At 44.8% G+C, this 15,099-nt stretch overlaps 1 protein-coding gene across 4 annotated transcripts in view; it reads left to right on the forward strand.

The window, feature by feature from the left end:
• The window catches only part of LOC124209723 (eye-specific diacylglycerol kinase-like), a 48,177-nt gene that overhangs the window by 31,740 nt on the left and 1,338 nt on the right, over positions 1 to 15,099 (forward strand). The window contains exons 2-18 of one of the 4 annotated variants that reach the window (XM_046607861.1): positions 780 to 3,285; positions 6,889 to 7,051; positions 8,051 to 8,242; positions 8,461 to 8,590; positions 9,728 to 10,085; positions 10,433 to 10,607; positions 11,482 to 11,713; positions 11,860 to 12,152; positions 12,224 to 12,414; positions 12,478 to 12,575; positions 12,675 to 12,866; positions 12,955 to 13,081; positions 13,154 to 13,366; positions 14,304 to 14,345; positions 14,468 to 14,531; positions 14,614 to 14,771; positions 14,860 to 15,023. In XM_046607861.1, the coding sequence (XP_046463817.1) occupies positions 1,010 to 3,285; positions 6,889 to 7,051; positions 8,051 to 8,242; positions 8,461 to 8,590; positions 9,728 to 10,085; positions 10,433 to 10,607; positions 11,482 to 11,713; positions 11,860 to 12,152; positions 12,224 to 12,414; positions 12,478 to 12,575; positions 12,675 to 12,866; positions 12,955 to 13,081; positions 13,154 to 13,366; positions 14,304 to 14,345; positions 14,468 to 14,531; positions 14,614 to 14,771; positions 14,860 to 15,023 (5,068 nt within the window). In that variant the 5' untranslated portion in view covers positions 780 to 1,009. Of the gene's footprint in view, positions 1 to 779; positions 3,286 to 6,888; positions 7,052 to 8,050; positions 8,243 to 8,460; positions 8,591 to 9,727; positions 10,086 to 10,432; positions 10,608 to 11,481; positions 11,714 to 11,859; positions 12,153 to 12,223; positions 12,415 to 12,477; positions 12,576 to 12,674; positions 12,867 to 12,954; positions 13,082 to 13,153; positions 13,367 to 13,484; positions 13,891 to 14,303; positions 14,346 to 14,467; positions 14,532 to 14,613; positions 14,772 to 14,859; positions 15,024 to 15,099 lie in introns of those variants that run through there. The other 3 variants (XM_046607865.1, XM_046607862.1, XM_046607863.1) reach the window with 3 other exon arrangements.

Genomic DNA, 15,099 nt, shown 5'->3' on the forward strand with positions numbered 1-15,099 from the left:
ATCGATCGAGCCGCGGTTCGGCAGGGAGGATGGTTCTCTTTGCGGGAGTATTGGATTGTATCCCGTGGCAACGGGTCGAGAAAGATGCCAAAGGCTCGAATCCTACACACACACACAAGTCAAAAGAAAAAAAGTAAAATGAAAAAGAGATGAGGAGGGAGAAAATAATATCTCAAAAGTTGCTTGAAAGAAGTCAGATTTTTTTTTCTTCTTTTTTTAACGTGCGCCATGTTGAACCGTGCGCTCCGCCATTCGAGTCGAATAGCTATGGCTTGTTACGTGCATCACGTTACGCTCTTCTATTTTATTTAAAAAAAAAAAAAAATTATTTTTTCCCTCATTTTTTTGGAAGAGGGGGTTGTGTGTGTGTCCTCTTGAATGCCTTTGTACCGGTGCGCGCACCGGCTACGCACCACTGGCTAATGATGAGTCATCCCGCCCTTTTTGGCTATTCACCTTGTATGCGCTATGCTGCGTGTGCTGCTTTGCGTTCCGTGTTTTGTGTGTCCGGATTTTCTGGGTTTTCGACGCTCCCATTTACTTAAGAGTCGAGTCCTTTTCAACAGACGAACTAAAGAGAGAAAAGAAAAAGAGAGAAAGAGAGAGCGCTTATTGGATGGCACTGGGAGAGATTGATCTTCTTCTTCTTCCTCTACCTCCCCTAACAATCCCCATTATCGAATTCACCAAACCCAAAAATACCTTTTTACCTGCATCGCACACACATCCGTCTCACCGAGTCAAACAAGTGAAGGAGTTCGTTTGATTCACGTCTATAGAGTTTCGCAACACTTGTCGAACGTCTGCGCCCCCCGATCAAAAGGGCCGGGATTAGTTGTTGATGAAAGAAAAAGCTGCAAGAGAAGAGCAGAGAAGAAGAAGAAAAGAAGAAAATCATCGAAATTGGAGAGTAGAGATGGCGGCTGAAGCGGATGCGGCGGCGGCAGCAGCAGCAGCGACGACCTGTTGTTAGAAAGCCCAGCTCGGCATTTTTCTTTCTCTCAGCGCCATGCAGAAGTTACGTCCGCCAACATGGCGCAGGTCTCGGACCCCGACGCCAGTCGAGATGCGCAGCAGCGGTCCAACCGCCAGTTGCTCGGCCATCACCAGCTCCTCCAGCCTGGATATGGTGTCGCGTCAGGCCAGCAGCTGCTCGGCCGGCCCAGTCACCGATTCGCAACTCCTGGCAGCCGCACGCTACTCTGACTCGGCGTCCACCAAGGAGAGCCAAGTTTTCCTCTGTCTGCCCGTCGATCAGTCGTCGCCGGCCTTGCCCAGCACGGGCAACGTCAACAACCGCGGACGATCGCGAAGTTTCGACTATTCGCACCACCAGGAGGAAGCGGCCAAGTCGCTGTCCGTCGACCTGGGGACGAACGCCCAGCCGGCCGCCGTAGCCGCCGCTTCCAGCGGGACCGGCCCTCTCCTGGGAATGTTGCGTCGCTCCTTCTCGCGTCACTCGTCCACTTCCGACGGCCCACGGAGCACCACCAGCTGTGTGACGTCCGGCGGGGCGTTCGGCGGAAGTTTGAGCGGAGCCGGAGGAGGTGCCGGAAGCGGCGTAGGAGTGGGCAGCACCGTCTGCATCCATTGTCTCTGCGTGGAAGAATATGAGCGACTCCTTGCCCAGAGTCCGCCGGTGGCCGGCCCTTCTTGCGTCGTTCCTTCGCTGCAGGCCGTCGCTCCGACGGCCATCGACGACCTCCTGTCGGAGAGCGAGTACGACTCTAATCGATCCAGCAGCTGCGGCGAGAGCGCCGCCGACGATCCGCAGCAAGATGAGGAGCTGGACGGCGGGACCAGTCGGCTGTCCTTTCTGGGCCAGTCGTTCGAGTGCCGCCAAAAGGTCGAGCCGTGGATCCGCGAAAACGAAAACCAATTGACCCCGGTCCCGTCGGCCCGGGCCCTCATCCGCCGCGGTCGATCGCTCGGCTTGGCCTCCGACACGTCGACCACCGTTCTCCTGGGGGCGGCTCCCAACTTGCGCCGAGGCGGATCCGAGTGCCAGCCGGATCCCTGCCACTTGCAGCAGGAAGAGGAGCAAGACCGAGACTCCTGGAGCCACCACAACAATCCCAGTTGCCAGATTTCCTTCAATTTCTCTTTCTCGTCCAGCGAGCCGTCCACCCATTACCAGGTGTCGGACGCCGGATCGAGCACGCCGGTGGGCGGCCGACGGAGTCCCGGCGGAGCCGGAACGCCCCGACTGGAGCGCCAGGAAGCCCTGTGCTCCGGCTGGCTGGGATCGGAGCCGAGTTTGGAGCTCCTTGCGCCCGGTCACCACTCGTTCGGCGCCGACACGGAGCACAACAACGACGACCACAGCCGACAGGTCTCGTCCGGCTCGCGGACTCACGCCTCCATGGAGACGCACGCTTCGGTTTCGTTGGAAGTCGATTCCGGCGCTTGTGTCGGCGTCGTCCAACAGGCGTCGCTGGAGAGCCAGTACTCTTTCCAGCTCAGCTTGGACGTCCATCTGCCGGAATCGGCCCGACAGCGCATCTCCTCCTTTGAAAGTGAGACGTCGGTCGATAGCATGGCGTCCAGCAACGTCAGCATGGGCGGCGTGGCCGGCGGAGGTGGAGGAGGAGGCGGTCGATGTTCGACCAGCGGCTCGGGTTTTCTCAATCGCTCCTCGCTGCTGGCCCGCCGGAAATGTCTGAGCGCAGGGGCCAGCCCCAGCTCCAGCCCGCCCATTTGCCTGTCCAATTCACGCTACAATTTGTGCAGCGGCGGCCCGGCCGCCACGTCCAACAGCCGCTTGAATCTCTGCACGGGCTCGTCCAGCGAGTACGGCGACCAGGCCGACCTGGAGGCCAATCCCCTCTCGCCCAGTCCGCCGGCCGAAATTTACCTGACGGTGCCCGTCTTGGCACCGCTGCCGACGACGGCCAAGACGGCCAGCAGCAGCGGTGGGAGCCTCCTGCTGGACAAATCGCGTCATTTGCGCGAGCGTTTCAGACGCCACGACTCGTCGAAATCCTCATCCGACAAGGACAGAGACTCGACTTTTCAACCTCCACCGACGTCATTGACGACGCAGAGGTCGTTGACGGCCGGCTCGTCTTTGAACTCGCGCGGCCTGAGCTCCCGCGGCGGCGACTCGCTCCACCCTCGCTCCGACCTGCCGTTCCGCTCGCGGTCGATCGAAATCGGCCTGCCGACGGCTCACCGCCACCACCATCACCACCACCACCATCATCACAGTAGTCATCATCCGCATCGGACCGAGTATCACGATTTGGCCGGAAGTGCCCGCAGACAGCAGTGGGTTTCTCGGCTCAAGTACGTTCTCTTTCATCTTACACACAACTCTCCTGATGAATGAGATCTAACCACCCCCACAACCACCACCAACCCATTTCCCCTCCAAAAAAAATTTCTTATCCGGAAAACCTGTTCTTTTTGAACAAAGTTGATGTTAACAGACGCCTGCAATTTCCTGCATGCAACGAGCGCATCTTTTTCTCTCTTTTTCACTTTCTCTTTCTCTTCCGGATATACTATATCGCAACTCCGGGGGGTAAAACAAAACAAAAATGAAGTAAGAATAATGCACTGCACACACTCTTTTATTTTTATTCAGCAGACTTCATTACAGCGGGGTAGAGAGAACGGAAACGTTCGTTATCTTAGATAGACGACATTGTGTCTCGTTTATTCGTCATAATTGTCTACTTTCTTATTTCTCTCTCCATACCATTTTTTCATTTCTTGGATTTTGTTTGTTTTGTTATACATTTTTTATTTTATTTTATTTTAGTTTTGCCTGGCGCACGTCTAACGATGTTCTTCGTGTTTGTTGTCTACACTTTTCGCATTCGTTATTGTCTTTTCGTTACGTATCTTTTTGTTTATCGCACACGATCTCGACGTGTGTCGTTATTTCCTTCCCCCGGACTTTAGTGCCAAAAGGGAGAAAGAAACTTTTATTTTTATTTTTTGGCTGGGCGACTTTGGTCCGGGATCGATCCTGGCTCTCTCGCCCTACACTTTGTGTACAGAGGGTGTGCCAAAAAATGTTTTGTGAATGGAACGCACCAAGTCCTTATTGTCCTCTGTGAAGAGTGGAAACCAAGTAGTTATAGTGTATGCCACCGCTGTCGTTAACGGACTGGTATAGGGCCCTTTTTAGTTATAGAGAATGAAAGGGTTGGCACTGGTTTTATTCGACCATGCAGTTTATATTTCATGGAGCAAATTATTATTTCACCAGCACTTTTTCATCGGCTGTAGGTGAAATGAGTAAAAAAAAATAATCCTAACTGCTGCGCATGGCTGTACGCATTTGACGAGGTGGTTTTTTTTTAAAGATCACAGGCAAACGAGAGACCTCATTACGATTACCTCTGCTCTTGTCGTTTTGAAAAAGGTCAGCCATTCAACGACTTCTTTGAATATCTATTTTGTAAAAAAAAAAAAATGATTTTTTTTCCTTTTACAAATTTTTGTGGAAATGTGTTACGGTAATTCGAGGTATAGCAACAGTTGAAATATAGTTGCACCTGGTCGGGATTAAGTGTAGGTGTCTGGCCGATTCAAATGCGAGTTCACAAATCCGAGAAACGGCCCGAAGCTCACGACGAACTATAGGAAATACTAAAGCTCGTCAACTAAAGGGAATCGTTTTCCACTTGGCTAGAACTCGCAACCCGCGATCATCCGTAACAAACGGGCTAGGCGAATGCAAATAAGCTGCACTCGATTGTGTGTGGTTCTAAAATAAATCTAATCATTTTTTTTTTAAAGGTTAAGCTATATAGATATGATCGGCTGTCGTAATTGATAATTGATAATACTCCTCTTTTTTTTTCCTCCTTTCAAAAAACAAACCATTGAAGAAAGAGATAGGTATTCGGTTACCATGGTAATTGTGATTTCGTACCGACAAAAATGGCTCACAACCTGACGAAATCCGGGTTGGGGTATTTGTTTTAGTAATCGATTTATCAGTGGGCAGGGTTTTGTAGTTTGTAGGCGTTTTCGATTTCCGTTTCCTTCTTTTTTCTTTTTTGTTTAAAGAAAAAAACAGACAAAAAAGAAGAAGAAAAGGATCGCAAAGTAACCCGTAAAGTGTATATAGTATCTCAACCCGCAATCGAAACGCGCGCTAAAATCGCGCCAACGGGTCGCAGGCCCTCTACACACTCGACAGTTGCTGAGCGTTCAGAGGGCGACAGAAACATAAAACGTCTACAGTTTTTGAGCACTGAAAACAAGTTGATAAGAGCGGCGATAAGAGGGCACAGATTATCGAAAAGGCCATTTCGCTTTCCACTCGCCAGAGTTTGGAACGCCGATTCTTCAGTCACAACACAGTACACACTCACCCAGTCGCTACAAAGGAGAAGACGAGGCAACAATTGCCGAGTTTTTAAAAGAGATTTTTGGCCTCCGTCAGTGGCACATGTTCGCAACAGCATCGATCGTCGAGCCTCTGCTGTTGCCGGAATTTTCACTTCTCTGTGTGTGTGTGTGCCCGTTGTGGGCCCTGTGCCTGTCGTTATCACGTTTTCGAGTCTTAGACTCCCCCCTCTGCCGCACTTCACGTTTTAGTTTTCTTCATTGCTTGTTAACTGTTGGTGTGTGATGCACAAGGCGGCTGAGAGTAATCCACAGCCTTTGCGAAGGACGCACGCTGCTGCACAAGACGCGGAGGAAGCGGATTTCCTTTCAAACGGCCTATTCACCATGTGAAAATCTTTTATTCAGCTCCTCTTCCTTGTTATTTTTTTTTTCTTTTTTACTTTTCATTTTTTTTAAATTCCTGGTCTATTGTTGTCCTAAAAATGGCCCCCGCCCACTTTTCCTATCTTGGGAGAAAAGAAAAATCAATGTTGGGTCATTATCAGATGACGGTGGGGTGGTTTTTATTTTTCAGAGGTCGAGATATCACTCAACCAAAGTTGTGTAAAGGCCACTATTTCAAGTTATTTGTTTGCGTGTATAGCACTATCGGAACTCAATGACAATTGTCGTGCGACCCAGATGTGACCGTGCATTATTGAAACTAGTCCCGAAACGTAACACGCAGTTTGACTATTTTGGGGTCTCAAATATTCGATGCTGCAAAAAGAAACAACAGTTGGATGGGCATTACGCAACATGCTTTGGAGGATACAGTGGTTCGTACTGAGTGATCTGCCTCTCTGGCTTTTGACAGCCAATGCCAAGTAAATAACAAGTGACAAATGATTGATTTCTGTTCGTGAAAAAAATTGGAATTGCAACTCTTCATTTTCGTAATGGTCTTAGTCAACATTTTTCTATTTGTTGCCTAGTTGTCGGGGTCCTTGGGAATGGGATGTTTGCGATTCCAGGAGAATACCAAGTGAATAAAGAACGCGGGAGATATTTAGTGAATACGTCGGTAAAAGTTCAAAGCTATAAGGAAAGATGATGAGGCGACTTGCAGACTATAGTCATCTCTTGACCCTCAAACTCCGGGTCCGCACTCCCCCCCGTCTCGTCTATATGGCTGTGGACATTGATCATACATTGTTCAGATTCCGCAATCGTCTTGTTTTCAATCTTTTGAACAACGTGACTTTGAAGTGTTCGTGGGAGTCGGAGAAGTTCTCGTCGAAAGTTGTATTCAACACAGTTTCGCAGTTTGGCAGTAGATTGATTGATTTCTTTTTTCTTTTCAATTCATTTTGAACTCGCATGCCTCCATTATCGAGCTTGATTTTCCTGTGTAATTGCCAATTTTAATGTAGGTCCTATACAGCTGCTGACATTTCCGATGATGTTAATTGGCTTGATATTATATGCGCTATGAATTTCTTCGTAGAACTTGGGGCTTACCTTTGCTTCTATTGCCAATCAAATAACTCAAATTGAATATTAGCTAGACCTTTATAATTGATGCTTTGAATTCTCTTGCAGAAAGAACAACCCGGGAGAAGTTGTGATCCAAAGTGAGAACGGCGAAAGACGCGTTCTACGATCCACGCCAGACTGGACCGACGAAGCCATCAACGGCGATCATCTATGGATGCCCACTTCTGCATCGGGCGATCTCTGCCACGTTCTCGACCAAGATTGCACGGTAATCATTTTTTTTTATTTTTTTTAAATTATGGATATTTTGGATAACTTGCAAATGTACCTCCGTGATTGAATTGTACGATAACTTCCCCACTCCGTCGGTTTACGTTTGTAATTCGTCGACAATTTAATAACGTACCGGGAAATTTCAAGCCGATGATACCAACCAACTTTTAGGTTTTTGAAGTTCATTCTATCGCTTTCCAACGAATTCTCGGTATGCCTTTTGACTGCGGTCGCTGGGCTTTTATAGGCGTTCGGTTATCTTCGATTTTGATCTTGTGACGTATTTCCTGCATTGTACATATCTTCTGCGTAACTGAATCAGATAAGCGAATTTGAAAGCTAGCACTATGTATGCCTTTTTTGGAATGGAGCTGCCGCCTGTGTGTGTCCCTGCCGTAGCTCCGTGGATTCATCAGGTATTCCGCTGACTTACTGATGATTTCAACTGAAATCCTTTCCGTTCACTGTGCAACATCCAGGACACTCTCGCTGTCAGCGCGTTTTTGTCTTTTTTTCCCCCTCTCTTTGTCATAGGGGGAAAAAAAGGGCCTCATTCACCATTAAAGGGCTGCATCACACTATATAAGAGTCAAGATTGCACGTCACCGAGGGCTGGGAGTTTTTATGCGCGTCGTAATGGGCTTACTGATTGTATATTCCTCCGTCGAGCGTTCTACGCGATTACGGAAACTTTGCATTGGCTGGATGCGATGGGACCACGTGAAATGGAATTGTGACAGCGTTAATGCCGGAGATTTCTAGAACGTCAACATCTCCACTTGGGAAAAGATTTCGGGAATTTCGGTGGTGGACTTGATTCCACATAAATCTTCTATGATTATTTTGTTTCCATCCCACATTTCTATTTATAAATGCGTAATTTTAGTCCTTTATCTGAACTATGACTACCGGTAGTTTCTGTACAATATTAAACTTAAGTAAAAATAAGTGAATATGAAGATCGATCAAATTCATCGCTTTGAAACATATCTAGAGATGCGGTCCGCGGATGAAGTGTTCCGGTTGTCGTATTGTGGCGCACATCTCGTGCATCCCGCAGATGAAGTTCTTGTGCCGGCCAACGTTTTGGGACGGCGACCTGCGCCAGTACCGTGAAAACACGACGACGACTCACCATTGGGTCCACCGTCGATCACAAACGGGCAAATGCCAAAACTGTTCCAAGGTAAACTGAGAAAAAATTTTTAATTCTTATTGATGCCTTATTTTATTTACATACTGTACGTCCAGAAAAAAATAGGACACACGAGTAATGTGAGCGAGGCTTTCTCCGATAATGCACGTCCTTAGTAGCTCTGCAATCGATCGTTTTCGATTTTTTCATATTTAGAAATAATAGTCCGGTAGTTAAAAAAAACGTTATTTTTTCTCTTCCGTTTCCAGTCTTTCCAGTCCAAGTTGTCGTTCGGTTCCAAGGAGATCGTGGCCATAAGCTGTTCGTGGTGCAAAGCTGCTTACCACAACAAAGAGAACTGCTTCAATATAGACCGGCTCAAAGAGCCGTGCTCGCTAGGTGAGTCTTATCAAACATCGCTTCCCGTTACTTTCGTTTAACTTGATTCATAACCTCCAAGTGAGTCACGTTCAGGTATAGACTAAGTCTTCAGAGGAATGTGGTCGCAACAACTGGAAGCGCACAAATGAATCTGCATCCCTGACACTCCGTGGTCACATAAAAAAAAAAAAAACGAACAATTTCTCGCAATTGGCTCGTTTCCTTACAATGTGCCCAAGTGCGCTTTCTCGTTTTCTGCTTCCGTATGTCTTGATTGCCAGTAGACATTTCCCCACCATTTAGCGGGTGTTGTATATATAATCAGGATGGATTTCTAAAGTTTATTCCCTTCGAGCTTCGACGTTCTGCGGCTATAAAGATTTCATTACTTTCATTGCGTTGACGCAAGTTGCCCGGTGCCAGATCAACCTTCAGCGTTGCAGCAAGGGTTTATTGCATTTGTTATTTAAGCTCGTTGCGAGAAACTGTGAGTGCGAAGTTGTACACCGAAAGTTTGTCAGTATAAAATGCCGTCTGCTCATCAATTTCGACTCCAATGGACCATCAATATCGATTGAACGAATTCAGTTGGTTACCTATGTCTCTCTTAGATACGACTGCGGGAAGCTTTTGTGAACTTACCGAAGATCAAAAACCGATGTTTTTCGTTTATCTCGACAGACGTCAGTGAGAATTCCGTGGGTAGACTGCAGTTTTATTTTTGGATCAATAGTCTCGAGACATTGTAATCCTTAACGTCATGTTTATCCAAGGAAATACTGTATTGTAATGGAATTGTTTGTGCATTTTTTGGGCACATAGTACTAAAATAACAATTCGATTTCATTGGATATCACGAGTGTTCAACAAGTATGGTTATTCATACCATAAAGTATAGAGTAATTCATTTGCTAAGTGTAAAAATACTTCCGACAAAAATCTTAAAATAATTACATACGGATATAATTTCTTGATAATCAGCCAGAATATGCAGTTGTGTTTTAACAAGTTGTACTGTTAAGAAGCTGTGGTGATGACACAGTCGTGATGAACAACACATTTTCATAGCAATTGAGGATAATATTGTAACGTCATAAACATGCAACTATTCTGATTTTTTCAATTTAACTAAAGCACTCTTGTTTGAATTTACAGGAAATCATAATGTCATCGTTCCACCATCTTGGATCGTGAAACTGCCAGGTCGTGAAAATTTCAAATCAAGCCTGCGCAAATCACCTCGGAGCAAGAAAGATCGAGGGTCGACGCGACGTAGTAAGAGAGTTGGAGGATTGGAGAAACCTGACCAGATGGATAAGGAAAGTTACACGGGCACCGGCAACCTCAGATCCTTTGTCGTCAAACCAATCCCAATGGCCGGCAGTCGACCCATCATTGTCTTCATTAACCCGAAATCCGGCGGAAACCAGGGCGCCAAATTAATGCAGAAATTCCAGTGGCTCTTAAATCCTCGACAAGTGTTTGATCTGACCCAAGGTGGACCGCGAGCAGGGTACGGTATAATTAATCTTTCACCTTGTTAAAAATTCCACTGCATCAAATGAATCAGAGACACAGCTTCTACCTTCTAGTTGTCAATTGAATTTTTTAGCGTCAGAGTTGTTTTCTCGCAAGAAACACCAATTGGAAATGTATTTGAAATTTTATTTACGAGCGAAACATGCTCTCTAAAAAGAGATAATGGAATTTATTTATGTATTTGGTTCCGTGATAGTCCGGTTTTTTTTCAGGTTAAAAATAAATCCAGCTCTGCTTTTATCTTTAACTGTGCCACATTTTTAAAAAATGTATAATCTGTTGCATTTTTTTTTTTTTAATCTTTTGCTTGATATTTTTTAGGTTGGAAATGTTCCGGAAAGTGCCCAATTTAAGGGTGTTGGCTTGCGGTGGAGACGGTACTGCTGGATGGGTCCTTTCTATCCTCGATCAGATTGGAATCAGCCCCGCACCTCCTGTCGGTGTCTTACCGCTGGGCACGGGAAACGATTTGGCCAGAGCACTCGGTTGGGGAGGGGTGCGTATAATCTTGTTTGCTTTATTGAATTTGAGCATCACCAGTCTTTTCTTTGGTCAATCAAACGACTGATTTGGATCAACTAGGATTATTCTATCTATCAAGCAAGTTGTTAAGAGTATCGAGGGCTACCACCTACCCGTTTGAAAGCTTTCCCACAGGTTGTTACCTGCATTTGCGTTTGCATTTTTAACATTTTCACCCGCGTTCGTCAAAGCAGCATATTTACTTTCGTTCGCTGTTTTACAAGTGACTTTTTCCTACGGTACTGCGTTTTCAAAGAAAATGCACGGAACTCGTTAAAAGTAATTTCACAATTCAGATTAGTCAACAGGTTGTCAAAACTGCCGTTCGTTTCGTTTCTGAATCAATTGCCCTCATAGTTTTCAAAATGCCTTCACACTAATACGATTACAGTCGATAAAATAAATTGGAATATTTGGCAAGTTGTCAGTCTTTAGAAATTCCTCCATTTTGTGGTTAACGTGATTCCATTTATTGATTTCTTTCTTTTGTAGTTTTTTAGTTGGCTCACACACCGGCACTATCGAACATGTATTAGCTTTTACGGTTGCGGTGCTGCAATCTCTTGTAACATTTCAGTCCAAGAATGCTGAAAAGCAAGTGATACCATTAGCTAGTTGCGACATCAAGAGAAAATCAGAATGCTTGAAGTTGACTATCTTTTGAAATTGAAGGCTAAAAAATCTAAAAAAAATTCCGATGGTATTTGGGAATTCGAGAAATGTTAGAAGCACATGATTTGATTAGAATTCGTCACGTACACTTTTGAAAATGAATTTATTATGTACGATTTCCGAAAATACTATCGTCTATTTATAAGAAAGATTGAACTACTCCATGTTTATCACAGGGTTATACGGATGAACCTATTTCCAAGATTTTGTCTTCGATGGGTGAAGCCGAGCCGGTATTGCTAGATCGTTGGGAACTGCAAGTGGAGAAGAATCCTGATGCCCCACCAAATGGCGACGATTCCGGGAGTCACCATCCCAGCCGAGACACCCTGCCGTTGAGTGTTGTTAACAACTATTTCTCGTTTGGCGTCGATGCACAGATCGCCCTCGATTTTCACGAAGCCCGTGGTAAGTCTTGCTCATTTAAAAAAATATATATTTTTTTAAATCCTTTGCTACAACAAATGATTAGCCCTTACTGAAAAACGAGAGCGTAGTAGATAAATCCATAAATCTACTTTTCGTAATGATTTTTCTCTCGCTATTCTTTGCAGAGGCGCGCCCGCAGAAATTTAACTCGCGTTTGCGAAACAAAATGTTCTACGGTCAAGCGGGCGGCAAGGATTTGCTGCAACGGAAATGGAAGGATTTATCTGAATTTGTCACGCTGGAATGCGACGGCAAGGACATCACGGCCAAACTGAGGGAACAGAAGGTTCACGCCGTTCTCTTCTTGAATATACCGAGCTACGGAGGGGGTACACACCCCTGGAATCGGGCTCACGGCCAAGATGCAGCCACTGATGACGGAATGATTGAAGTTGTAGGATTAACCACATATCAATTGGTATGTATGGGGTGCCGTTTGTTTTACCAGATCACTTTGTGATCATTTTTAACGAATTTTCTACCCTTTAGCCTTTGTTGCAAGCGGGAGGCCATGGGACATGTTTGGCGCAATGTCGGACGGCACGAATTGTGACTCGCAGAACCATACCGATGCAAGTCGATGGCGAGGCGTGTCGTCTTAATCCATCGATTATTGGATTGCAGCTTCTAAATCAAGCACCAGTATTGGCCAAAAGACGAGCTGGTTTTGAGCCCAATCCGTATGTGTCAATTATTTTATAGCGAAGTCCAAAACAGTTTTAGTTAACCATGTTATTTTATAGGGCTCCGGTGGTAGAGCAGCTCAAGATGCAAGTCAAGCGTATTAGCATGGCAGAGTACGAGGCGAATCATTACGACAAAGAAAATTTGCAATCAGCAGGTTTGTTTTTGTATTTTTTTTTTATCTTTCACTTGCATTTAGGCAAAGTATCTTCAGGCTATTCTAAATACATTATTGTCCTATTATCTTTCTTTCTAGCTACGCCTTTGGGATTCATATCTGTTTCGCATGACGCCGTTCTGGAACACGTTCGCAAGTTAGTTAACAATCTTTTGGAACAGCAGTCAGCTGGAAGAAGCACTAGCCCCATCGGCCAGCACAGCGGTGGATCACCACCGAGTAACGGCGGTGATGTTGACAAACTCGGATCTGATTGGTGTTTTATCGATTGTAAGTCTTGTTTGTTTCCCTATCTATTCTTAACGGTATCTCTTATTATATTTTAACTGTTGCATGTTTAATTGTTTATTATTGGTAGGCTGCACGGCAGAACGCGTCTTTCGAGTTGACTCTGGGCAGGAGCATCTACATTACATCACCGACATATCAACCGATTGCTTGTACATTCTAGATCCAGTCTCTTCTTTAGATACCGACAGTGTTGGGTATATAGTTACAAATCTTTTCCCAGCTCAGGGCTTGTTTTACATTTTAAAAATTCTCGATTGGTTGAGCAGTTTAGAGGGTGGTCCTAACGGAGCCAGCAATTTGTCTGATGATGCCGGACTCGAGGACATGGTCAACTTGGCGAACAGTCAACTTCAACAGGAATCACATCATTCGAACAAGATGCGACGAAAGAACCATTTGGGAAAGACGGAAGAAGTTTCGTCCAAATCGCCGGAGAATGTTGCTCACGAGAACTTTCTTTTGCCCATCAATGTTAAAAGGTTTGGATTAGTTATGCCCTGGCTCGAGTAGATTTTGGAACTAAACTACCATTTTTCTTTGTAACGGTCTATGCAATGCATCAACGTTGGGTTCGTTTTGCTTTCGTTTTTTCTCCAGGGTGTTACAAGTATACCCGCTGTTTGCATTAGGCTTCAGCTACCGACTTTCCGTTCGGTAGATTTAAATTGACTACTGCAGTATTTCAAATGAAATCGACTGCTTAACCATACACATTGTAGATCCTTTTCCCGAATTAAATAATACTCGAGCTTCCTGTACGTTCCTATTTTTCGCTGCCATCTACGGATCGCATCCACCATACATTCTAAAAGCACATATACCACCTTCTACATAAGCTATGCATGCCGTTTTCCCACCTTAACTCTCCATCGAAGGTTATGCTGTTGTAGAACTTACCATGCCTTATGGTAAATTCTTGTTCTTCTTCTTCCATACGCTATGCTTCATTTTAATATTCACCCTGTATTTAAAATAAATCGCGGAAATCGTAGAAACACGAAAATTGCGCTGTAAATTCACGTTATATAATATTATTGTGACAATTTTTGTTTCACAGATAGCACAGTTGATAGAACAACTCTTTCAATCTTGTGCAAAATGAATCGCTTATTTTAAAATTTAACGTCTAAACTTATAGTTAGGACATTAGCTCACAACATGTCGGTGTGCTTATGTTAAAGCAAATCATGTTGACGGGTAAAAACAAAGAATCCAGGAAGAGAAACATGAAATAATTAGTAGAGGCAATGTCTAAATCATTCAGGATACCTTGAACGGCTACAAATTGTCTTTGTGATCGTGCGATGCATCTTTTTTTTTCATTGCTTCCAGTCTTTATTTTGGCAATATTTTCTGCATGATAAATGTTTTTCCTGACTATTATTCACTCTTTCTATAAATAACGCGTGCATGCAGCGTCTACGGCGATAGATTACCAATCTTTTGTCCACGTAAAAGGTACTTCAGCAAACCTTGATTGCACACCTCTCTCTTTTTCTTTTTTAATAAAAAAACAAACAAAAATCAGCAAACAACCATTATTCGTGCGATAATCAAAATTCCGTATATTTCTTATTCAGTCCGTTACTAGAAAAATCTTCAAGCAGCATTGTCAAGGCGGCCAAGGATGGAGATCTGAAAAAGGTTGAATTTTACCTTTTTATTAGATACTTGCAAATTAACGTGATTGAACGCGTGGGGTCATGTTTAAATAAATTAATTGCAGCTCAAGGATCTTCACGCATCAGGCTTCTCTCTCCTCTCCATTGACGCTCAAGGACAAACTGCTCTGCACTGGGCTGCCCGACATGGTCATCGCGACGTCATTAAATATTTACTTGCATCTTCCCCAAGTGCCCTCCTGGATATGGTTGATAATGAAAAGTAAGACTTGTAATCTTTTTACATTTTATCATCACTTAACTTAATAATCCGTATATTGGTTTTCTTAATTGTTTTGGTAAAACCTTAGGGGCCAGACAGCGTTACACAAGGCTGCCTTAGCCAAGCAGCGAGCCATAAGCTGCATGTTAGTCGCAGCCGGAGCTAGTCTGTCATTGGCCGACAAAGAACGGCACACCCCACGGAGCCTCGCAGAACGAGCAGGCGATGCAGACTTGGCCATTTATCTTGAAAGTCAGTTGTGGTTACATATTTATAAATACAAACTAACATTGCACATCAAGAATGATTTTTTTTTTTTTAAATTTAG

Source organism: Daphnia pulex, chromosome 12 (assembly GCF_021134715.1).
Source record: "Daphnia pulex isolate KAP4 chromosome 12, ASM2113471v1".
NCBI lineage: Eukaryota > Metazoa > Arthropoda > Branchiopoda > Diplostraca > Daphniidae > Daphnia > Daphnia pulex.